The sequence below is a fragment of the Sphaeramia orbicularis genome, chromosome 19, assembly GCF_902148855.1.
Source record: "Sphaeramia orbicularis chromosome 19, fSphaOr1.1, whole genome shotgun sequence".
NCBI classification, from domain to species: Eukaryota; Metazoa; Chordata; class Actinopteri; order Kurtiformes; family Apogonidae; genus Sphaeramia; species Sphaeramia orbicularis.
In genome coordinates, this window is record NC_043975.1 from 32,214,082 (window position 1) to 32,238,490 (window position 24,409).

General features: G+C 35.8%; 2 protein-coding genes across 2 annotated transcripts in view; both read right to left on the reverse strand.

Annotated features, from left to right (window-relative positions):
- LOC115439650 (alpha-tectorin-like) overlaps nt 1-19,958 on the reverse strand; it is an 83,453-nt gene extending 63,495 nt beyond the window's left edge. The window contains exons 1-39 of the mRNA XM_030163517.1: nt 19,890-19,958; nt 14,444-14,464; nt 14,329-14,349; nt 14,218-14,235; nt 14,105-14,122; nt 13,991-14,011; nt 13,872-13,895; nt 13,763-13,795; nt 13,655-13,672; nt 13,539-13,556; nt 13,425-13,445; nt 13,311-13,328; nt 13,197-13,217; nt 13,084-13,101; nt 12,968-12,988; nt 12,854-12,871; nt 12,739-12,759; nt 12,625-12,642; nt 12,511-12,531; nt 12,397-12,414; nt 12,282-12,302; nt 12,168-12,185; nt 12,053-12,073; nt 11,943-11,960; nt 11,827-11,847; nt 11,721-11,738; nt 11,608-11,628; nt 11,419-11,436; nt 11,306-11,326; nt 10,898-10,927; nt 7,862-7,980; nt 7,467-7,757; nt 7,279-7,374; nt 6,992-7,145; nt 6,443-6,843; nt 5,557-6,133; nt 4,865-5,448; nt 4,172-4,724; nt 3,067-3,665 (exon numbers count right to left, since the gene is read on the reverse strand). Coding sequence (XP_030019377.1) covers nt 3,067-3,665; nt 4,172-4,724; nt 4,865-5,448; nt 5,557-6,133; nt 6,443-6,843; nt 6,992-7,145; nt 7,279-7,374; nt 7,467-7,757; nt 7,862-7,980; nt 10,898-10,927; nt 11,306-11,326; nt 11,419-11,436; nt 11,608-11,628; nt 11,721-11,738; nt 11,827-11,847; nt 11,943-11,960; nt 12,053-12,073; nt 12,168-12,185; nt 12,282-12,302; nt 12,397-12,414; nt 12,511-12,531; nt 12,625-12,642; nt 12,739-12,759; nt 12,854-12,871; nt 12,968-12,988; nt 13,084-13,101; nt 13,197-13,217; nt 13,311-13,328; nt 13,425-13,445; nt 13,539-13,556; nt 13,655-13,672; nt 13,763-13,795; nt 13,872-13,895; nt 13,991-14,011; nt 14,105-14,122; nt 14,218-14,235; nt 14,329-14,349; nt 14,444-14,464; nt 19,890-19,935 — 4,014 coding nt within the window. The 5' untranslated portion in view covers nt 19,936-19,958. The remainder of the gene's footprint in view (nt 1-3,066; nt 3,666-4,171; nt 4,725-4,864; nt 5,449-5,556; nt 6,134-6,442; nt 6,844-6,991; nt 7,146-7,278; nt 7,375-7,466; nt 7,758-7,861; nt 7,981-10,897; nt 10,928-11,305; nt 11,327-11,418; nt 11,437-11,607; nt 11,629-11,720; nt 11,739-11,826; nt 11,848-11,942; nt 11,961-12,052; nt 12,074-12,167; nt 12,186-12,281; nt 12,303-12,396; nt 12,415-12,510; nt 12,532-12,624; nt 12,643-12,738; nt 12,760-12,853; nt 12,872-12,967; nt 12,989-13,083; nt 13,102-13,196; nt 13,218-13,310; nt 13,329-13,424; nt 13,446-13,538; nt 13,557-13,654; nt 13,673-13,762; nt 13,796-13,871; nt 13,896-13,990; nt 14,012-14,104; nt 14,123-14,217; nt 14,236-14,328; nt 14,350-14,443; nt 14,465-19,889) is intronic.
- LOC115439649 (IgGFc-binding protein-like) overlaps nt 1-24,409 on the reverse strand; it is a 58,340-nt gene that overhangs the window by 7,276 nt on the left and 26,655 nt on the right. The gene's annotated exons all lie outside the window — the stretch shown is intronic.

The window sequence follows — 24,409 nt, forward strand, 5'->3', positions numbered from 1 at the left end:
AGTCAAGGCAACAAAAATACATTTTTATAGGATAATACACTTATAGATACATAGTTTTTCTGCAACAAAATCGTTTTAAATCTAAAATTTAGACCTTTACATTAATTAGCCAAAGAGTGATGAAATTATTATTAAAGCATTGCAAAATAAATGTTACACGTATGTACCAGGTCTGTCAAATTTCAATCAACCAACCAATATTTTCTGAAATCAGGCCCTAAAAACTAATTTGTCATTTTTACACCTTCTTGTTTGTAAAAAAAAAAAAATCTAAGATGGGTTTTCAGTCTTGGACTCTATCTTACGTAGTGTGGGGTGTGCTGAGTGGTAGAAATATCTACCGTCTGACAAATCAGTCCAAAAAAACTCACTTTCAAATAAATGAATATTACTTATTACAAATGGATTTCTTTTGTATTGTTGATTAAACATATCATTGTTATTGCTGATGTTTGCATGGGAGTAAGTGTAAGTGTAATTACATTTTACTTACACTATAGTAGGAGCCATCATACTGGCAGCCACAGTTTTCCACGGGGACACACCCAGTCCCACTCCTCAGGAATCCCTCATCACAGAAACATCCTTCAGAGCAAACATGCTCACAGGTGGCATCAATGCTGCTGGCACAGGTGTGGCCACAGTCAGTCCCACACAGCTCATAATGACTGTTGGCTGGACAGTCAATGCCTTAAAAAGTGAAGAAAGATGTTTGATATGTCATACTAGTGATACTTTAGATCAATAATATTAAACAGTCACTTTATTCAAGACACATTTTGAGAAAAAAAAAATACAATTTCTGACATTTGTGTGTATTTAGATGACGGAGGCTCTGACTGGTTGACTTACTACATGTGGTGTTTTGTCTCCAAGGGTAGATTTGGACATTAGCAGACTGACAGGCACTGACATATGCCTGAATAGATCTGCACAGAAGATCGTTGCCTTGATTTCCAGAGATGCAAACATCAAAAACACAGTCATTGAAGTATGGCGTTGGGTCCACCTGCTGATGGCAGAAGCTGAGGGGGCCATCAGCTGCTGTAATCACTTCACACTGAGCTCTAGCAGGTTGGTCATTGGTACATTGAGGACAGGAAGTGCCACACCCATCACTGCAGCTGTAGTTCCCTACCACCTTCCAAGCAGTCCCAAACTCAGATGGAGAGGTGACTACCACTCCAGATGGAGTCATGAAGTCATCATTTCGGTTTCCATTGAAGTTTCCACAGAGACCACAAGTTCTCCCACTGTGTTTAAGAAAATGATTAGAGAAATATTCAGATTTATGTATTAGATTGTAGATTACTGGTAATTTTACCAAATACAATACAAATCAATCAAGACATGACAATTATGAGAAAAACAAATACCTGTAATTTGAAGGTACGGTAATTGACACTGTACTCCATCCATCATAAGTGACACTGAGACCAAAATCTGAGTCTACAAATGTGTGATGTCCACTTGCATAAATAGAAACAAGACCTCTATGCAGCAGAAGAGGCAAATTCTTAGTTATGCCATCCACCTGTAACATTTAAAGAAAATATTATTCATCAATTCCAATGGTCAACTTGATAATTTACCAAATTATTATTTTTATTATTTCTTTAATCAAATCATATACATACTACAAAATTTTACGAAATACACTGCCTGGCCAAGAAAAAAGTTGTCACCAAAAAAAAAAAAAGGTCACACACTAATATTTCGTTGGACCACCTTTAGCTTTGATTACGGCACACATTCGCTGTGGCATTGTTTCGATAAACTTCTGCTATGTGACAAGATTTACTTCCATTTAGCGTTGCATACATTTTTCACCAAGATCTTGTACTGATGATGTGAGAATCTGACCACTGCGCAAAGCCTTCTCCAGCACATCCCAAAGATTATCAATGAGGTTTAAGTCTGGACTCTCTGGTGGCCAGTCCATGTGTTAAAATTATGTCTCATGCTCCCTGAACCACTCTTTCACAATTTGAGCCCGATAAATCCTGGCATCGTCATCTTGGAATATGCGTGTGCCATCAGGGAAGAAAAAAATTCATTGATGGAATAACCTGGTCATTCAGTATATTCAGGTAGTCAGCTGACCTCATTCTTTGAGCATATAATGTTGCTGAACCTAGACCTGACCAACTGCAGAAACCCCAGATCATAGCACTGCCCCCACAGGCTCGTACAGTAGGCAGTAGGCATGATGGGTAATCACTTCGTCTGCTTCTCCTCTTACCCTAATGCACCCATCTCTCTGGAACAGGGTAAATCTGGACTCATCAGACCACATGACCTACCTCCATTGCTCCAGAGTCCAGTCTTTATGCTCCCTAGCCAATGTATGCATTTTTTTCCAGTTTGTTTCACTGATTAGTGGTTTTCTTAAGGCTACACAGCTGTTCAGTCCCAATCCCTTGAGTTCCCTTTGTATTGTGTGTGTGTGGAAATGCTCTTACTTTCACTATTAAACAGAGCCCTGAGTTCGACTGTTGTTTTTCTTCCATTTGATTTCACCAAATGTTTATGTGATCACCAATCACAGTCAATCAGGATTTTTTTCCAACCACATTTCTTCCTCGAAGATGATGGTTCCCCACTATCCTTCCAGTTTTCAATAATGCACTGGACAATTCTTAACCCAATTTTAGTAGTTTCTTCAATCTCCTTAGATGTTTTCTCTGCTTGATGCAATGCCAATGATTTGACCCTTCTCAAACAGACTAACATCTTTTCCATGACCATGGGATGTGTCTTTTGACATGGTTGTTTAATAAATGAGAACCTACTCATTGCATCACTTTGGATTAAATAACTTGTTGCCAGCTGAAAGATAATGTCCCATGTAGTTATTATCCAGTAGGAGGCTCGTACCTATTTGCTTAGTTAAATCCAGAGGGTGACTTTTTTTTGGCCAGCCAGTGCATATTTGAAAATGTAATAAAATAATTTTGGTTAATATTGCTGCTGGTTTATTGCTTAGCGCGTTACAGGATGTTTCAAATTTAGACCTACTCTTAAAGTAGTGAATGCCACCAACTATTCAGGTATGGTTGATCTTACCTTTACTACACCATGGTTCTGCCTTGACATATGCACTCTGTAGCCCCACACATTCACAAAAACCTCAGCAGTGATTGAAACTGGCAGCCCTTGCCATGCCTCATTCTTGGCCTCCACAGAAAACTGGTGGAGTCCAGTGGTGTCATTACAAAGCGTTGCCAGAACATAGCGGCAGGTTCCCTGGAAGTCATAGGCCTTTTGATCAAAGGTCAGATAGTGAGGGTCACCTGATGCAGAGCAGGTCCCATGAGGACTGGGATGGCAGCCGTACTCTCCTCCAACCACACGACAGGACTCCTGGGCACCACAGGAATTGGGGACACAGTGAACCAGTCCAGTAATACCATTACAGGAACACAAGCTCTGACATTCATCGCCAACCCAGAACTGTTCTCCTCCCTGCCGATAGCGGCCTTGGTGGTGGCATCCACAGCCTGTTGGTGGTACGCACTGGTTCCCATTGAGGACAAAACCATCATCGCACTGACAACCCTCCTGGCACGGAGTGTTACAGGAGAAAGGGAAGGAGAGGCTGGGGCATGTGGAAGGACAAGAATCTCCACAGACTTCATAATGGCTGTTTGATGGACAGGTCAGCTCTGGACAGAAACACAGAAGGGGATTAAATGAAGTCAAACATACACAGGGTGTCCCCAAAAAATGTATACACACTTTAAATAATTGTGAAGTAGGTGTTTATTAAAATTCATTTAATTTTCAAAATGTAATAGAATTTACAAACATCATCTGTTCTCAAACTGACATCTGTTCTGCTCCAGACACTGCTGACAACGCCAAGCAATGGAATCACACACATCATGAAACAATTCCCTTGGTATTTGCATGCATTCATGTTCAATGGCTGCTCTCAATTCAGTGACTGTTGCAAGTCTCATGGCGTAGAATTTGTCTTTTAGGTATCCAGATAAAAAACAGTCTAGTGGTGTGAGGTCTGGTGAATGTTTGAGAACAGGCAGTGACAAAACAATAAAATGATGTTTGTAATAAGCGCCTACTTTACAATTATTTAAAGTGTGTACATTTTATGGGGATACCCTGTATTTAGGTCAAAGCCAACCTGAAGCAAAAGGGAGAAACATCTTACCACAGCCAGTTGCATTCCTCCAATGTCCGAGGGTAACACCCTTCTGTTGGCACATCAGTGCATAATCTCGGAAGACCTCACACAGCGCTGATGTTGGATTTGCAGAGGACCTCACAATCTCCACACATACATCCACCTGTTGCCATGGATTCACCTTGTTCCAACATGCAGGAAATGGCCCATATGGCAATGCAAGGAGGCCACAGTGCTCTGTAGTGTTGAAATTAGTTTCATTGTTATGATCTCTAGTTTCCACACAGTGTGCACTGAGGGAGCCATCTCGCCAACTGTCCCCAAATGCCTGAGAACTGTTCACCAAGATACCATTGGGTGTGCGGAAGTCATCATGAGGGTGACCATTGAAATTACCACAGAGTCCTCCTACTGAACTACTGTATACAGCTGGTGCAGTGATTCTGACAAAGTGCGGCCAGACTGTCTGCACAGTTACACCAAAGGAAGTGCGAAGGATGATGCTGTGAATGCTGCTGTGATAAATCTGAATTCCACTGTTGGCTGATGTGAATGGTAGTCTGATGAGCTGGCCATCAACCTGCACGTACACATTAAAACAAATATCAAAGCCAAGGTACAGATTTGTTTTAAATTACAAGAGCATAAGTCTGATATCCATTATTTTATTAAAATGGGAATTTAAAAAAATTTAGAAAGAGGTGTGTTCCTTTGACTTACCTGTACTCTGCTGTGGCTGGACATCTCAATGGACACATGTGTTCCCTGTGCCTCAAAGTTTAGTACCCGAACAAAGCCCTGCTGGGCTTGGGGGACTTTTTCTGCACTTACTACAAAGTGGGGGTGACTGGACATTCCCATTACTTTGGCAAGAGTCAGCTGACAAGCCCCAGGATACTGGTATGTCAACCCATCAAATGTTTGATATGACCCTGGGCCCCTGATCCAACATGTGCCAAAGCTGTTAGGTCTGCATCCTCTTTCTCCTTCCTCCAACTTGCAGGATTCAAGTGGACCACAACCATAGGGCTGACAGCTCATAGAGCCATAACTGCAGTTACATTGTCTCCCACAGTCTTGGTCTAATATTACAGTTTCTCCAGAGTGGTAGTAGTTTCCCTCAAAACTGCAGCCACACTGAGCATGAGGGACGCAGTTCCCACCGCTGAGAATGTAACCTGAATTACAGATGCAGCTCTCCTGAGCAGGGAGGGGGCAGTTCTGGGTAGAGTAAGGACTGACGCAGGTGGCAGGACATCCTGTACCCTGAGGCTCAAAGTGGCTGTTGGCTGGGCAGGGGATTTCTAGAATGAAATATTAAACAAATAAAAAATAAAATGAATGATAGTTGTATTAAAATAATTTCATAAAAAAATTATTTTCAATATTGGTTCTGTGACTGACAGACATACCACAGAAGCCCTGTCTCCTCCAGCTAGGCAGCTGTACACCATTCTGTTGACACTGACTTGCATATGCACTTAGGGCTTGGCAAAGAATAGGTTGGTATCCTCCTCCTACACACAGGTCAAAAACACAACTCTCCACGAAGTTTTGTGGGGGAAGCTCTTCATGGCAAGCAGCAAAAGGCCCAGAGCTGTTCTGAAGAATACCACAATGATCACTGTTGCCGTATAAAACTGTCTGAGCATCAGTACAGGAAGCACAGCCCAGACCTCCACACCCAGTCCCACAACCAGGCTGATGATCTCCTGGTGCTTTCCAGCTGTTGGCGAAGACAACATCAGAGCTCACAACTACGCCTTGCCGAGTTCGAAAGTCGTCCTCTGGGTGATTGTTGAAGTCCCCACACAGGCCACATGTCTTATTCTGGTAACCATAGGGGACACTGATCTTCACATGATGATTTGCGTCATAGGATACAATTAATCCAAAGACAGTGCTGATGGTCACAGAAAAACCTGAATCATAAACTTGGACTGTGCCATTGTTGAGGAAGAAGGGTGTGGTCATGAATTGTCCATTGACCTGTAAGACAGCATGTGTGTCACAGAATAGAAAAAACACATCTCTAAAACAAGAAAAGCACTCGGAGAGTGCAGACCTCCACCAAGGCAGATCAGTGCCCCCCCGATCACCACCAAAATTGAATCATTTGTTCCTTGTGCCAGTATCAACATTTCCTGAAATTTTCATCCAAATCTGTCTGCAACTTTTTGAGTTATCTTGCACACGGACAGACAGACAGACAAACCAACGCCGGCCAAAACGTAACCTCCTTGGCGGAGGTAATAAATATATTTAAATATTATTGGAATTATTGTAATAACCACTAACCTTGGCCTTCCCATGATGTCCTTTCACAAGCTCAATTGTTTCATTATAAACAAACACTTTAACCAGTCGTGTCCAAGAGACATGTGTGCTGCCTCGATGCTCATTTGAACCTTCTACTCTATAGTAGGGCACCCCATGACCACATTTCTCAGAGAGAACGTATGTGCACGTGCCCTGGAAGTGAAACACAGCCCCATCAAAAGTATAGTAATGTGGATCACCAACTATGGTGCAGGTTCGCCTCTGGACTGTTTGACAGGAATACTGAAAAGCATCACGACGGCAGGCTTGAGAAAAGGTGCAGGGCTGGTTCTGGCACTGCAGGCCTGATGAGGTGCAGGTGCACCTCTGTGCACACGAACTGTCACTCCAGAATGAGTCACCCAGCTGCACAGGCTCACCTTTAAAGGAAATTAAAATAAGACACTGATTCAATTACGTTGATAGCAAGAAAAAATATACCAGACTTTCCAGTGTTTTCAAAGGGTTTTGTAAACAGATGCATGTTCCAGCAAACATTTGCGGCAGCTGTTCTTTTAGTGGTCTTACCATTAAACATGCAACCCCTAGATCCATTATCGATGCGGAAAGCCCAACGACCAATTACATTGACATTGCTGGTCAGGCGAATGTCTGATGCATTGTTAGAAAATGATCCAGGGATGCTAAAATGGTGTTTAGAACTGATTGTGTCATATCCAGCCTGGATATAGATAATACAAACTGTTAATAAATGCATGAATAAATGTAATAATATTTTTCATATTGACATCAATAACTTTTGAGTCATGGAAAGGTACATTTTTCACAGCATAAATAACTGGAGATTATCTGACCTGTACATTATGATGTGGGGGGGCTATTTCCCCATAGTTCATCAGGACAAATGAGTACTGACCACCAGAGATCAACACTGCTTGGAAAGTTGCTTTCTGAAAAACAAATACAAAATGATATTCTACTGGAAGACTTTAAAAATCACCTGAGGGATCATGGGTATCACTGTTAATACACGTTGACTTACTGTTCCATTGACTGGATAGTAGAATGGATAGTAGGGCACCTCATACCATGTTGCAACAAAGACCCACTTAGCAACAAAATTGAACTCTGGAAAGTACTGATTAATATCCTGTGTGGCTCGCTGGAGAATATGACCACTGATGTATTGGTTGTAGAAGACCAGACCAGTTTGCCTGATGTCTACATCTGTCCAGAAGGGAGCTATGAGGTCTCTGGATCCATGTCGTGGAAACCTTTGAGCAATGTACATCCACCATGGTTGATCAAAAGTCAGGTGTCCATTGTGGTTCACCTGCAAAAATTAGTTATGCAGTTATTAATTTTCAAGAGAGTAACATTTTTATTCACTCACAAGTTGTGTTAAATTAAAAAAAATCTTGTAAATAATTTACACACATAAATCGTGTTGTTGTATGTTTTTCCAAAGTACACAAAAGGACGCTGCAGGGTAATTGGAGGAGAACTTCCATCAAGTGATCGTTGAGTTGTATAGCCAGCAATTGGGTAGAGAGGACCTAGGAAGAAAACAGATGAAGAGGGATCATCCACACTGGCATTCAATATCTGCTTTGAAATCTGTCATCTGACAGGTGAGGCATATTGTTTTTAATAGCTCTGACATAATGGATCATTAGTACCTAAGACTGCTCATTTATACACTGTTGCCTATGAAGTTGTAATAATTTTTTTTTTTTTTTACCTGTTCTCATGAAATGATTGTGAAAATGTGATTTGTTTTTGATAAATAAAGTGCATCTGGGACTCATTATATAATCATTGCACTTGATCAAAGATAACTAGTGATGAATAGGAATAAAAATGAAGAAACAAATTAAAAGGGGAATGTGTCTGAAAACAAAATTATTCCAGCTTTATGAGCAACAGTGTCTGCTTTGTGATATTTGCACTATGACTACTAGTTTACTTGTAGTTTTTCTAAGTTAATTTTAATACCACAATCAGTGTACACAATTAAAAAGCACAGGATGGAGGGGGCAGACAAACAGTGGAGGTTAATTCACTGAAGTAATGCAACATCAGTTATGTGTATTTTGGGCATGGATATTGTACCACAGTTGATACCTCAGAAATCTATGTTGTAACACCATGCTATTTACAATAGAGTAATTTATCAACAACTGTAAGTGAAATAGATAGACATTAGGGTGGTCCAACAATCATGGTAAAAAATAAAGTTTCAGATAACCTCAATTAGAACGCTGCATCAGGTTTTGGCATTCAAAAGATGATTTAGGAAAAAATTTGGAAGAAAAAGGAGATGTTTTAGAGGTTGCACAAAGCCTCTACATCAGAGCATGGTTTGAAGCCCCATGACCAGTGAAAGCCCCTGCAAATGATTTGGCATTCCTTAAAAAGCTGTTACAGTATAAAAACTCAGTTGTCAAGAAAGCAGCCTTAACAGCTTTCGGCCGACATCTTTGGTATTTGAGTGAAGAATTGGTTGGCCTGGCATTCTTCGACTCCAGTGTGACACAAGAGCAGAAGCAGCTGATGGTTCACAACATGATGGAAAATGAAGGTTCAGAGGTTCCACTAAAGCGTTGTGATGCCCTTAATCAAGCAGATTATGAAGGGTTAGACGCAGATCAGTGATTTCGTCACCACCAGCATGATGCGTTTCTTTGAAACTGTGGATCTGCCACAAACATGCTTCAGAATTCCTCCAGATGATGAAGACTTTCAGAAGGCTGATCAAATTGTGCTTTCCAGAAAAGCTGTCAATGATATTGCTGAAAGAGGGGTGAAGCTTATTCAAGTATTCAACTGTAGCCAAACAAAAAATGAAGATCAGAAACAGTACTTGCTCCAAGTTGTCAAAGAGTACAGGAACATTTTTTTTTTGTAATTTCAATAAAGTAACAGTGGTTGCTGGACTTTCTAAGTAACATTTTTATGTGAGTTGTAGTTTGATTTTGAGAATAAAATTACAAATTATTCTAATATGCCTTATTCATTTGGCTAGTTATGTTATAGTACATAGAGCAATCTTCACATGTCTTGTGCAACCTCTAAATATTAATTTGCATAAAATTCAGACTAAAGTGATTTGGCCAGATATGGTACCTAATGCAGGGTTCTAATCCAGAGAATCTGAAAAAAAAATTTTTTTGGACCACTCTAATAGACATTTATAATATATGAATGTGCAGTAAGAGCAGACACGTGTTTTTAAAAATATTAAACCACTGTTAAAACTGTTTTAATTTAACACTCTCCAATCAGATGTGTTGTGTTAAAGCAGGACCAGTGGAAAACTGGCTGCGTATGATGAACACTGTCCCAGTGACACACACACACACACACACACGTCACTACACAGAAATGAGCCCGCCTAGTCACTTAAATGAAGTAATATGATGTTTTCTTAGGCAACCACTAGATGTCACCAAATAACAGGATGTAACTATGAGTTAAAACCACTGATGTAGAAGAAAGATGGAAAGTATGCTGTCATGAGACCTTACTATTACATGGTCATTGGGAAACTAAAAATGAATCTCATGTAAAATAATCCTGGGAAAGTACATTAGCTGGAATTAGCTCCCACATCTGACAATATTACCCCATCAATCAATATATTGTAAGAAAAGTATGGTTTAAAAACCTTTCAAGCTCAAAATTGCCTCCAGTCTGTGACAGTCAGCTTTCACAGTCACTGATAGATTAGTTTACATTCATGACCCACTTATTTTTTTTAAGCTTTTATTTGACAAGGTTAAACATTTTAATAAAAACTTAGACCAATCTTACAGTGGTGGCCAAATTTATTCGAACAACGGACAGATCTGAAAATAATGACATTTTTTGCCTCCAAAACATGACTTCATTTCCTAATGTTCATGAAACATTAGAAAATGAAACAAAGGAATGAAAAGAGGAAATCTGTTAAATATGTCAAGTGTGTTAATAATTTTTGCCACTACTGTCAATATGATAATATTGATAATTTCTTTATTTCGCTACTTTTTTTTTTTTTAAACAATACCCTGATGTATTCTTGAGTTCATGGATGAATGCAGGAGAGTTATGTCATGTTGTGTTAAAGATTTTACAAAATGTTTCCAGAATGTGAACATGCATGTAAAGTTTCACATATCCTCCCTATTGATAGGAAGATGCAAAGAATTTTTGGCATCAGATATTTAACTGAACTGTGCTTTGTGTAGCATAAATAGCCCTACGCACAAATTTATGATTATTATAACTTATACGGAAAAGTTAGGGATATCCATCACACATGAATGAACCAATAACAATAAAAATCCAAGTGTCCTATTTTTAGCCTGTATAATATAGATACCTTAATCAATATTATGGTTTACTCTAACATTTTGTAAATGGATATGAATTGTAATGGAACTGTAATGACTCCCAGTCACTGATGTGACATTCTTCAGACATTCAGTTTACCTGACACAGATGTCACTGTACTTATGTAGCCTAAAAAAAAACACACAAAAATGTTAACAGTCAGTTATTAAAAACTAGCGACATTGGAAACAAAAACTCAATTATTAAAATTAATAATCAGTTCATTAAACGAATGTTCATTCTTCCTTGTCTGAGTAGTTTTGGTACCAATATAAATAAACGCATGAATATTGACAATAATCAGAGACTGTTAACACTGACTAGCATCCCAGTGAAATGAATAAAGGAATAAATGAATGTTAACATTGCTAAACAGATGGAAAAATATAGTTACTGTATTTATGTGAATCTAATATAAAACATATTAATGTTAATGGTCAATATTTAGACATTACAAACTTCAATGAAAAAAAAAAAAACTTGATGAAACACTTTTATTTTTCTTACTTATCTGAGTAGTTGGTGTACCTGTAATAAATACATCAATATTAGTAGACAATAATGACAAACTAATAACATCAATGAAAGAAATGTTAAATAAATGCTCATAAATGTCTTACTTGTCTGGGGAGTCGTACCTACATAAATAAACCCATATATATTTTAATAGTCAATAACCAAATACTACTAACATCAATAAGCAAACTTTGACTATCTATACCTATAAAAATAAGCACATAATTATTAGTTTATATTAATTAACATAAATTTTTAAAAATGTGTTAATTAAATGCTTATAATTTACTTACTTGTCTGAGTTGTGGGTGCATCTATGTAAATTAACATAAATGTTAATGGCCAATAATCAGACATTACGAACATCAATAAACACATGTTGAATAAATGCTTAGAAATGTCTTACTTGTCTGGGGACTCGTGCCTATGTAAATACAGAATGAATACAGTTTACTGATCAGACACTATTAATATCAGTGAGTAAATGTTATATAAATGCTTATATTTCTTACTTGTTTGAGTAGTTGGTGTAGCTATGTAAATAAAAACAGAAATATTAGTGGAAAATAATGAGAAAATATTAACATCTATGGGAAAAATGTTAAATAAATGCTTATAAGTTTCTTACTTGTCCCAGGAGTTGTACCTATGTAGATAAAGAATAAATATATTTTACAAATCAGTAATTAGACAGTGTTAATATCAAGTAAATGTTAAATAAATGCATATGTTTCTTACTTGTCTGAGTAGTTGGTGTGCCTGTGTAAATAAACACAGAAATATTAGTTGTCAATAATCAGAAACTATTAATGTCAATAAGCAAATGTTGATGAAATGCCTTTAAATTTCTTACTTGTCTCAGTGGTCGTACCTACGAAAATAAAGAATGTATATATTTTACTAATCCCTGATCAGACACTAGTAATATCAATAAGCAAATATTGCTTAAATGATTATAAATTCTTACTTGTCTGAGTAGTTGGTGTGCCTATGTATATAAAATCATAAATATTAGTTGACAATATTCAGAAACTATTAATGTCAATAAGCAAACGTTGATGAAATGCCTTTAAATTTCTTACTTGTCTCAGGAGTCGTACCTACAAAAATAAAGAATGAATATATTTTACTGATCAATAATCAGACACTATTAATATCAGTGAGCAAATATCCATTAAATGATTATAAATTCTTACTTGTCTGAGTAGTTCCGATAACTATATAAATAAATGCAAAATATTAGTTAACTGCAACTAAAGACTAATAAAATCAATAAACAAGTGTTAATTAAATATTATAAAGTTTCTTACTTGTCTCAGGAGTCGTACCTATATAAGTAAATAAGTAATGAATATATTTTACAATTCAGTAATTAGACAGTATTAATATCACGTAAATGTGACATAAATGCTTATATTTCTTACTTGTCTGAGTAGTTGGTGTACCTGTGTAAATAAATACAGAAATATTAGTTGACAATAATCAGAAACTATTAATGTCAATAAGCAAATGTTGATGAAATGCCTTTAAATATCCTACTTGTCCCAGGAGTTGTACCTATGTAAATAAAGAATGAATATATTTTACAAATCAATAATCAGACACTATTAATATCAGTGAGCAAATATCCATTAAATGATTATAAATTCTTACTTGTCTGAGTAGTTCCGATAACTATATAAATAAACACAGAAATATTAGTGGACAATAATTAAAGACTATTAATATCAATTAACAAGATGTTGAATAAATGCTTTTAAATTTCTTACTTGTCTCAGGAGTCGTACCTATGTAAATAAAGAATGAATATATTTTACTAATCAATAATCAGACACTATTAATATCAGTGAATAAATGTTATATAAATGCTTATATTTCTTACTTGTCTGTGAAGTTGGTGTAGCTATGTGAATAAACAGAAATATTAGTGGAAAATAATGAGAAAATATTAACATCTATGGGAACAATGTTGATTAAATGCTTATAAGTTTCTTACTTGTCTCAGGAGTCGTATCTACGAAAATAAAGAATGAATATATTTTACAAATCAATAATCAGACACTATTAACATCAGTGAGCAAATATCGATTAAATGATTATAAATTCTTACTTGTCTGAGTAGTTCCGATAACTATATAAATAAGTGCAAAATATTAGTTATCTCCAATTAAAGATGAATAAAATCAATAAACAAGTGTTGATTAAATGGTTAAAGGTTTCTTACTTGTCTCAGGGGTCATACCTATATAAATAAGGAATGAATATATTTTACTGATCAATGATCGAAAACTATTAACATCAATAAGGAAATGTTAATTAAATGATTAAAAAGTTTCTTACTTGTCTCAGGAGTCGTACCTCCAAAAATAAAGAATGAATATATTTTACAAAGCAGTAATCAGACAGTATTAATCACATACATGTCACATACATGCAAATATTTCTTACTTGTCTGAGTAGTTGGTGTACCTGTGTAAATAAACACAGACATATTAGTTGACAATAATCTGAAACTATTAATGTCAAAAAGCAAATGTTGAATAAATGCCTTTAAATTTCTTACTTGTCTCAGGAGTCGTACCTATGTAAATAAAGAATGAATATATTTTACTGATCAATAATCAGACACTATTAATATCAGTGAATAAATGTTATATAAATGCTTGTATTTCTTACTTGTCTGTGTAGTTGGTGTAGCTATGTGAATAAACAGAAATATTAGTGGAAAATAATGAGAAAATATTAACATCTATGAGAACAATGTTGATTAAATGCTTATAAGTTTCTTACTTGTCTCAGGAGCTGTACCTATGTAGATAAACACATTTATACATTTTAATAGTCAATAACCACATACTAATATCAATAAACAAGTGTTGAATAAACGCTTAGACGTTTCTTACTTGTGTGGAGAGCTGTACCTACGTAAATAAAGAATGAATATATATAGTCAAAATTTAGACACAATTAGAATCAATGAATAAATGCTGAGTAAATGATTTAAAATGTCTTACTTGTCTGAGTAGTTCCAGTAGCTGTGTAAATAAACACATACATACATTTTAGTATTAAATAATCAGACACTAACATCACTGTACAAATATGATTAAATACTTTTATTTTTCTTACTTGTCTGAGTAGTTGTTGTACCTATGTAAAAAAAAAAAAAAAAAAAAAAAGATTATAAAGACACTTAAAATAAAATAAATATGATTTTATAAAAGCTTTTTCTAGCAGTTCAGATTGTTGGTACATCTGATAGATTAAGGAAGAGCATTCTAGAGGGTTGGTGTGAAAACAGAGAAGGCCTTTCAGCTTTGGTGTAATTATAACAGGAAACAAAAAAGAAACCAGGGTCCTATTTCAAGATGTGGGTTCAGTGTAAACTGCAAGTGTTAACACTGAAATGAGGGAAACTTGGTTTATGGTTTCACAAAGTTGGAACATCTGAATGCAGCTCTGTGTCTGACCACTGCATTTCCTCATTCACTCAGATGGCACAACAGCATGTGTCCACATGCATGCATTCAGCAGTCACTGAGAAATCAGGTATATGATTGGATAGAATCATCAAAGGAAGTACAATTTAACTAAACAACTGTAAATTCTCCCTCAGGCTTCACCCTGCAGTCATGGCCAAGAAGGTTCCTGGTTGAATTCCCCAGACCAACAGGGACATTTTTGGCTGATTACCGTAAATTCCGGACTATAGACCGCACCTGAATATAAGCCGCAGACCCTAATTTTTGAAAGAAAATCAATTTTGTACATGTATAAGCCGTGCCGGTTTATAAGCCGTGGGTGTCCACCAGTGGTGATTTCTCATAGACTGCAAGAGAAGCCTGGCCTCCCCTATCATTACGAAAATTAAATGGTTAAATATGCTTGGTTGTGTTGACATTTCATTGACTACACATGTGTTCAAACATGTTCATCTCACAGACGAGTTCGTTCAGAATCAGCTTTATCACAAATCATCAGAATCGATGTTGTTCACTTCTCATACATTCCCGTTGCGCTGTTTCCTCATACGATCTATGGTCAATGCATTTCCCCGTTGAAGCCTGGCTTCTATGGGAGTCTATGGGACCGAGTGGAACCTTTTTTTTCATTGCATCAAAACTGGACGGCAATTGGATAAAGGTTTTCTTTGAGTTCAAATGAAATTATTCCCTGTATGTAAATGGGTATGATATGTGTGAGCTTGCTGTCATATCTATAGGTTGATTCGTTGTTAATATGATGATTAAAAAACAAAAGACAAAAAACGAGGCAATAAAAGGATAGTAATAAAAGCACATTTTCTCTTTCTTTTTTTTTTTTTTTTTGTCAGTGGACTTATTGGGGTTTCCTTTGGATTCGTGCCGATACGGGATTGACTTGCTTTTGCACCTGCTGTGGATTCACGGACTTAAAATGACTTGAAAGACACTTGAAAGTGAACAAATTTTTGTTTTTCGTTAGAGTAGGACTTTTAATTTATTTTTAAAATATAAAGATTAAAAACAAGTAATTATGTCTGTTGTAATATCATTTTCATTTAACATTACGCATGACGTGCACAGTAATTCTGAGATGTTTTAAATTTATGACGGTCTGTTGAGAGCTTTATTGGGTGTTTTCATTCAGAGTTTTGTTTTGTATATTTGTGAAACAATATTAACATTTGAAGGTTTACTATTTTTCCTTAAAAGTTCCCCTTTTGTGTGTGTTAATATTAACTTTATAAAGGTTAAGTTGTTAATGTTATCCATTCCTGCATACCTGGTAACAATAGACAGATTCTTCCCTGGGGTGTGGCAGGCAATAAGGGAAAATCGTTGTATAAGCCGCGTCGGAGTATAAGCTGCAGTGTTTAAAGCGTGGGAGAACAGTAATGGCTTATAGTCCGGAATTTACGGTATGTAGTTGGACTACACCCACTTTCCAAAACATCGTAGAAGACTTAAATAACTGTTACATTTAAATCACTGTGTCACTTTATATCACTGCTACACTTTACATCACTGTTTCACTTTTTATCAATGCCCTGAAATGTGAATACAACCCAAAGTCCTTATTTACAGTACTGTACAGGAAGCCCTTTTAGAGTAGTTTCTTTAGCAATTGTCTCTTAGAGTGTATATACTAACTTTTTTGTCAACCTGGTACTAACCCACTTTTGTGTTGTGTGCAAGCTGCTGAATACTTGAATTTCCCCCCGGGGATCAATAAAGTATCTAGCTAGCTGCAGAGCTAGCTAGGTACCTGACATGTCAGCCCAGCGCTGTGGTGTGTTCCTGCATGTTCAGCTAATGAAGGGTTAAAGGCAGAGGGTCAGTCTGTGTGTGTGTCATATGTACAAAATACTGACAAATACAGATTCTTCTTCTGATGCATTCAGTTTAAATAGGATGTTACGTTATGGTTGAAATCATACTGTCACCTACAGATTCATGAACCTGTAGATTATTGTTGCTTTTTTGTCTTAATCAAATTATAAAATAAATTAAAATCCGTTATGGAAATCAAAGAGCAAAAAATGAACGAATGACCAGCATTAAATCAAGGTAAAGCAAATTATCAATATCAATAAACTGATTATTTATTTATTTATTTATTTAAACTACACTTATGTATTGTATGTACAGGTGGATTTTTTTTTAGACAAACATGTATGTGGTCTGCAAACATGCATTCAGACTATCAGACTAGATACCAGTTCAGTCAAGCCCCCCATATCATATCATGCACAACCATTTCCAATTATGTAAATATGCACAGAATTAATAAGATAAATGGAAGATTTTCTTTTATATTTCCTGTTCACTCTTGAATGTTTCTGCGTTTCTTCCTGCACTTACTGTTTTCATATTTTTGCTGCTGTAAAACAAAGCTGCAATTTCCCCACAGCAGGATCCATAAACTATTAACTTCTCTTTCTGTTTTATCTTACCTTACCTTAACAAACCTTATGCTATCTTGTCTCGTCTCATCTTATTTTATCTTATCTTTTTATCTGACCTTACCTTAACCCTTTCATGGATAGGGGTCACTACAGTGGACAGCTATTCTACAGCTGTTCTCTTGCATATTCATGGGATTTGTTGTTTTAGTTCCATATCAGCCAACACAGCGGATACTTATGCATCATCCCATACACTCCAGTTCACACCATTACTGTAACTTTGCTGTTCTTGATAAACCTGATCTGCAGTAACATGTTTGAGTGTAAATCAATTGCTTGTTATTATTATTGAACAGTGTTGTTGTTTTGTTTTTTTTTAAACATAGTTTTTTTTGTTTGTTTAGTTTTTTGCATATTATCTCCATGAAGTGAATAATGAGTAGTATTAGAGTGTGTTAAAATGTGAGAAAACATTAGAAGCATTTTTTTTAAATTTTATTTCATAGTTTTCAAGTGATGTATCAGTAAATATTTGTTTTTTTGCTTCAAAAATCAAATGCATGGTGTCAAACTGAGTGGACATTTTTGGAACTCCGGAACTCCGTGAAAAATAGATTCATAACAAAATTTTCAATTTAATTGTGTTTTTTTTTCATGCCTAAAGAGGGATAAAAACACTCAAGAAAATAAATCTTGATTAAGGTTCTCACAATTCATGCATGAAAGGGTTAACATACGCTATGTTATCTCATCTCATCTTACCTTACCTCAAGATACCTTATCTCATCTCATCATCATATCTTATCTTATCTTTTTATCTTACCTTACTTTAACATACCTTATGTTATCTCATCTCATGTTTTTATCTTACCTTACCTTAACTTACCTTATGTTATCTCATCTCATCTTATCTTACCTTATCTTTTTATCTTACCTTACCTTAAGATACCTTATCTCATCTCATCTCATCATATCTTATCTTACCTTATCTTATCTTATCTTATCTTATCTTATCTTATCTTATATTTTTATGTTACCTTACTTTAACATACCTTATGTTATATCATCTCATCTTCTCTTTTTATCTTACCTTAACTTAACATACCCTGTTATCTCATCTTATCTTACCCTATCTTATAACTTAACATGTTAACATATTTCTATCATCTCATTCAATATACAAATGCTTAACTGAGATTTAATATATTCACACTTGTATGAACTTGACTTTTGAATCTTTCGGCCTGTCTGTCTGCACTTTGTTTTGTTTTTTGGTTTTTTTTGTGTGTGTGTTTTGCTGCCGTAAAACACTGCAAATTCCTGACAGTGGGAACAATAAACTCTTATCTTGAATCTAATCTTACCTTACCTTACCTTACCTTACCTTACCAAAAACCTTGAGTTTCACATCTAAGGGTTTAGTAAGTGAGGGCTGAGGGTTAGACCCAGAGTTTGTTAAACCTGGTTCTTGGAACAGGGCCCAGTGTTTGAAAAGCAGAGGTTAAGATGTTCAGTGAAGAACCAGATGATGGAGTTTGGGTGAGGTCATGCAGTGCTTTAAATAGGATGCAATTTTGACTTTACACCTGTTTGTGTGACTGAGAACTGGTTGTGGTTAATATGTGGGCAGTGCTCATGTATGTTGTAGAGTGAATTTGTTGAAATAGGTGCACATGGAATTCCAATAATCTAAACAGGAGACAAGTGAAAGTGTGCACTAAACATTCAAGATCAGAGTTAGTTTGTATGTGTCCGATTTTTGTGGTATTTCTATACTGGAGGATGCTTTTTTATATGGAAGTCAAAACACAAGTCAAAGTAGTTGAGAATAATAAGAGACAACTAAAATCAATAAAGAAATGTTGATTAAATACATTTATGTTTCTTTCTTTTGATTAAATATCAGTGTGTTAGTGTGTTTTTTTTTTTTTTTTAACTTATTTGAGTAGTTTCATTACCTATGCAAATAAATACATACATTTTACTTATCAATAATCAGACATAAATCAATATCAATGAACAAATCTTGCATAAATGCTTAGAAATGTCTTACTTGTTTGAGTAGTAACATGCATAAATAAAGGTTAATTAAATACAAATACAGCCCATGATCTTAACAAGTGGAATAATAGACCGGAACGTTCAAACACCAGCAGCAACAGTAACACAAACCCTTCCAGACATGTTTTAATTATATGTAAATTGAGAGCAATCATTAAACCTATAACAAACCTATAACAAAGCAAACATCAGATCTCATTTAAAATAATTATTATTAAAATAGCACTTGCACTTAGTCATTTCAACAAGATGTGTGATTTAACACTAAAATGCCACAATAGTGTATATGTTCTGTAAATGAAGTCAAATTAAAAATAGTTGTATTGATACATGTTTTTCCACTTAATAGTATTTACTAACTTAAACAAATCAAAATACATGCATAATAATAGTAATAATAATAATAATAATTGTTATTATTATTATTATTATTATTATTATTATTATTATTATTATTATTATTATTATACTGCAAAATGGTATGAATAAGGTACAGTAGCTTGTATGAACTAATAAAAATTATTCAAGGTTAACTTTGAGATTGAGTCACTGTACCTACGCAAAAAAACATATAAATATTAGTCAATGCAACTGAATTACACTGGATTGTTACACTGAAATACTCACTTATTAAGCAGGTAAGTAGCAGCGGCAAGAAGATTTGCCCTGCCATTCTCAAAAGGGTGATATTCAAATCTGCAGATAAAAGAGGAAAATCCCACAAGTATTCAGAACTCATTTAAAGAATCTGCATCCACACATAAAACTGCAAAGAATCCTTATAATAATGCTCCTTTTCTATTTGTCATTTCTTGAATGTGTTAAATTCAGATCAACTATTTATCTGAACAGAATTTTTTTATTTTAAAATTATTGATCTGATTCATATTTCCAGTGGGATTAAAATTCTCAAGAAAAAAAAAAAAAGAATAAGTTAATGCATTAATACGTATAAAACAGTTACGAAATTATGTGATAGAATTAACCCACTTACCTATTCATATATTTCTTTTTCCCTTTTCAGTCTGCAGAACAGAAACCAGGCTTTATAAAGAGCAGAACAGCCCCATTTATGTTGTTTGACCAGTTTTGAGTATGTACAATTAGATGGATAATCTCTAGTTACTTCCTCATAACAAGCAAATCAAACATTTTACTTGACTGTGGGAACCGTGATTATAATGAAATCCAATATTTCATGAAAGGCTCCGTTTAGGTGTGGCGATATCTATGTGCCCCATATCTGACACAACCTACTCACACGTAAACTGATTTTTCCTTCCTGTACATGCAACATCACATACTATTATTGAATTTTAGCCTCCTAAGACCCAGGAAATGTCAGCAAAGTACAAGTATTTTTTTGTTTTTTATTAAATAAGTGCCTACATTGTAAACATCATGATGCAACAGTTTTTTTAGATGCAGTTTTTCAAATTTTTTTATGGAATGTCCTTTGTGGTGGACAGTTTTCTTTTCTTTTCTTTTTTTTTTTTTTTGTATAAAGTCGTGAAACTCTTGTCCACAAATGTGGACAGAAAACCCAAAGCTGGGCCTTAGGAGGTTATTGTTCCTGTCAATCAATTAAATGATAACACAATTATCTGTTCTGACTTTTCAATCCCTTCTGACATTATACATGTGAAAAAACAGCAATAAGTTGGATACCAAAAACACCTAACAAAAATTAGACATGCTCATAGTGTATTGATTTGTAGAATATGTTGTGTGTGGACACAAAACTACCTTTATACAATGCAACACAACATATTAATGTGAACATACTGTAATGCAGGTGTGAATGAATGAATGAGAAAACAGTATCCTCATTCCATCAGAAAAAAGTTAGCACTGTTTTTTGTTTCTGTTTTGTGTTTTTTTGTTTATTATTTGTTCAGTAAAAGAGGACAGTTAAGACACTTATGTGAAAAAGTATCAATCAATGACAATAAAAGCCAAATTTAGGTAGTTCAGCAATATAATGATGAATAATTCATTACATCAGAACATGAAATGTTCTGCTTTGAAAAGAAACCTAAAGTCACTATCATTTATTACACTCAGTTGTGTATCTACAGTTTAAGGGAAGGTAAAGAACAGATCCACAGTTTCGAAATCTACTTTTTTAAAGATTTGGATGATTTTAGGAGTGGATATAATGAGAGGTGCAAAAGATTTTGAAATAGATAAGAAATACATGTGAAATAAAAAGAGAACATCATGTAGAAAATGGTCTAGGTCAGAATTAAATGAGGGACCTGGCCCATCAACACCAACATTATCTACTCTGTCAGCAAGTCACACTTAGGGCAAAAGCACGTATTTCTGAGGTTCAAAGCAAAGGAGAATGTTCACATGAATGAAAATTCATCCATATAAAAATACAAAGAGGAAGATAGATCAGTAGTCCTACAGTATAGTGCCACTCATGTCGTAATTTCATTTAGTGGAAATTAAAAGTTTATGCTCTTTTTAATGTACTATAAATATATCAAAGCAAATTCAGTAGTTGTGAAGCATAGAATCATATTTCACATCATTGGCAAAAAACAGGTGCTGTAGATAAGGAATCATGAGTAACTTTTGGCTGAAGTATGAAGTGTTACGGTAGTTCAAGTGTCTACACTTTGGGTTAACTGATGTGCCCACATGTGTGTTTGTAAAGCTGACAGTAAGAAGAGTTTTAAAAGAGTACAAATGTTATTGAGATAAGTTTGACAAAAGAAGAAAAAAAAAAGTAAATGCAGATCCTGGAAACGTTTGTGGATCTGTGTGGAGCTGACATTGTGAAACGTATTCTAAAACCTTTTATGTAAATGGAACCTCCTCTGTGTAAGACAATCCATGCACATGCATTTAACAATCTGTTAAAGAACACAAAAGAAATAGACCCTGATTATGAGAATGGGACAGAAGAACTACAACAATCAGCAGTGCAGCCTCAGGAGTTGAAGACCAGAGGCTGCAAAAACAGATACATAGCAATAAACCTACTACTTTAATCAATCGGATTTCATGTTGGACACACAGGGGTGATCCTGCAGGCGTACAGTAATGGCAGCATTTTCATGTCCTCTGATTGGACAGTCAAAAAGCAACAAATCAGAGCAAACTCAACAACAAACCACATCTGTAGTGACTTGCATTGGATAAAATATATTGGTTTAGATTTAATAGCTAGCTGACAGAAGAAATGGATTTGGTTGCAAACGAACCAAAAAAACAAAAGCTGTCAGTTTGGTGATTATATTATAATCACCAAAACTACAGCTTTTTTTAGTCTGTATTTATTATTTATTTATTTATCTGTCATTTTTTTAAGTAAATATTGATGATTGTCCTTGACATGATCTAAGTGGTGCAACTGTGGCTGTAGTGAAAGACCTGCTGAGGTGTGTTCATTGGGTTTCTTGCTTTAGTAATGGCATTCATTCTCGCTATGTGAGATACATGGCATGACATTGTGTTTTTTGGATTGTACTGAAGGTATAATATTGGCATTAAAAGGTGGATTAAGTCACATAGAACCTACGTGGGAAATGACCACGAAGTATTCACCATCAGACGCCTTAAAAACACTACTGTGTCTTTGCTACCAGAACATACTTTCAATTCGTGATCTGATTTTAACCCCTTTAATCCTTTACTCACGTGCATGAGATTGCAAAATCACTTATATGAGTTTGGTGATGACAGCAGGTTCGTGCAAAGCCAGGCTGCTCAGTGTTCCATGGTGGAAACTCAATGCATTCCTGACCTGCTTGATTAAATTACAGGACTGTAACCTTGAAGGAGGTATGCATATTTACTTCACCATTTCCTCATACTGACAGAGAAACAACACATAAGAATAAGACTGTTAAACTTTAGAGAACTGTAGGGATTTGGGTTTGTTACTAAAGTTGTTTCATCTTAATACTGCACTTAAAAAAAGCATCAGGCATCTGAATGAAACTACTGTGTGTTTGCATGTGAGAGCTGCCTTAGGATGGTTTCTAGTTCATAGTTAATTGAATTTAATTAATGCACTACCACTTGTAAATGGTAAATGGACTGCACTTCTATAGCACATTTTCTACAACTTCATGGTGCCAAAAGCGCTTTACAAAGCCTCACATTCACCCATTCACGCACACATTCACACACCAGTGGGTGGCTGCTGCCAAGCCCTACTGGGAGCAATGTAGGGTTCAGTGTCCTGCCCAAGGACACTTTGATATGTGGACATTTGGAACCAGGATTCGAACCACCGGTCATTGGACGACCTGCTTTACCAACTGAGCCACAGCCACCCCACAGGATTCACTTCAGTGTGGGAACCAGTGGTGTAGTTTTATTTTTGCGTCTGTCATTCTGGTATGCATTATGGCCTCATGCTAAACTGAATTACACACCCAAACCCATTAACTTTTTAATGAGTACAAGGTTGCATGATTTATCTGTACAGCTCTATTATGACACACACACACCAAAAAAACCAAGCAAACAAACCAAAAAAACCAAACACCTCGCTGTGTAATCAAACCAATCCCACACATGGAATTCCTTTTGCAGATGGCAGGTCATTTCATTTGATATTAAATATTTGATTTTTTATTTCTTTTTAGCTAGTGAGTACAGAAACTGGAAATTCTTCAGAGATAGCTTTGATTAAAACCCTCTACTGTATACCACAAATATATTTTTAGATTTTGTATTTTGGTTACCAAGATGTAATCAGTTCAATCCTTGAGTCCAAGCTAATGGCTGTGTCAAATTTGAAGAAATTCAAACATGGTGAGCTAGGGACTGGCATGCTGTTAGCAATTGTGGGCCCTCTGAAAGCTAAATGTTGTGCACCCTTGCTACAAGAAAGTGTTTATCGGAGCACAGCGGCGGGGCAGGGCGGGGGTTCCGTAACTGCTGTAACTACTGTAAACCGAACGTGAAACTTAACACGCTTTGACTGTCCCTCCTCTGGCTTCTATGCCTCTGTTGTACGTCGGAGCTTACATGAAATTTTTACGTCTAACCTCTATCAACTGGGACCCCTCCACTGCTCTATGGGTCCCCTGGGAATGCTGGGCCCCATGAATTTGTCATGTTTACCCCCCTTTACGGCGCCTCAGGCTAAGGATATCACATTCATTCGACTTACAGGCAGAAGG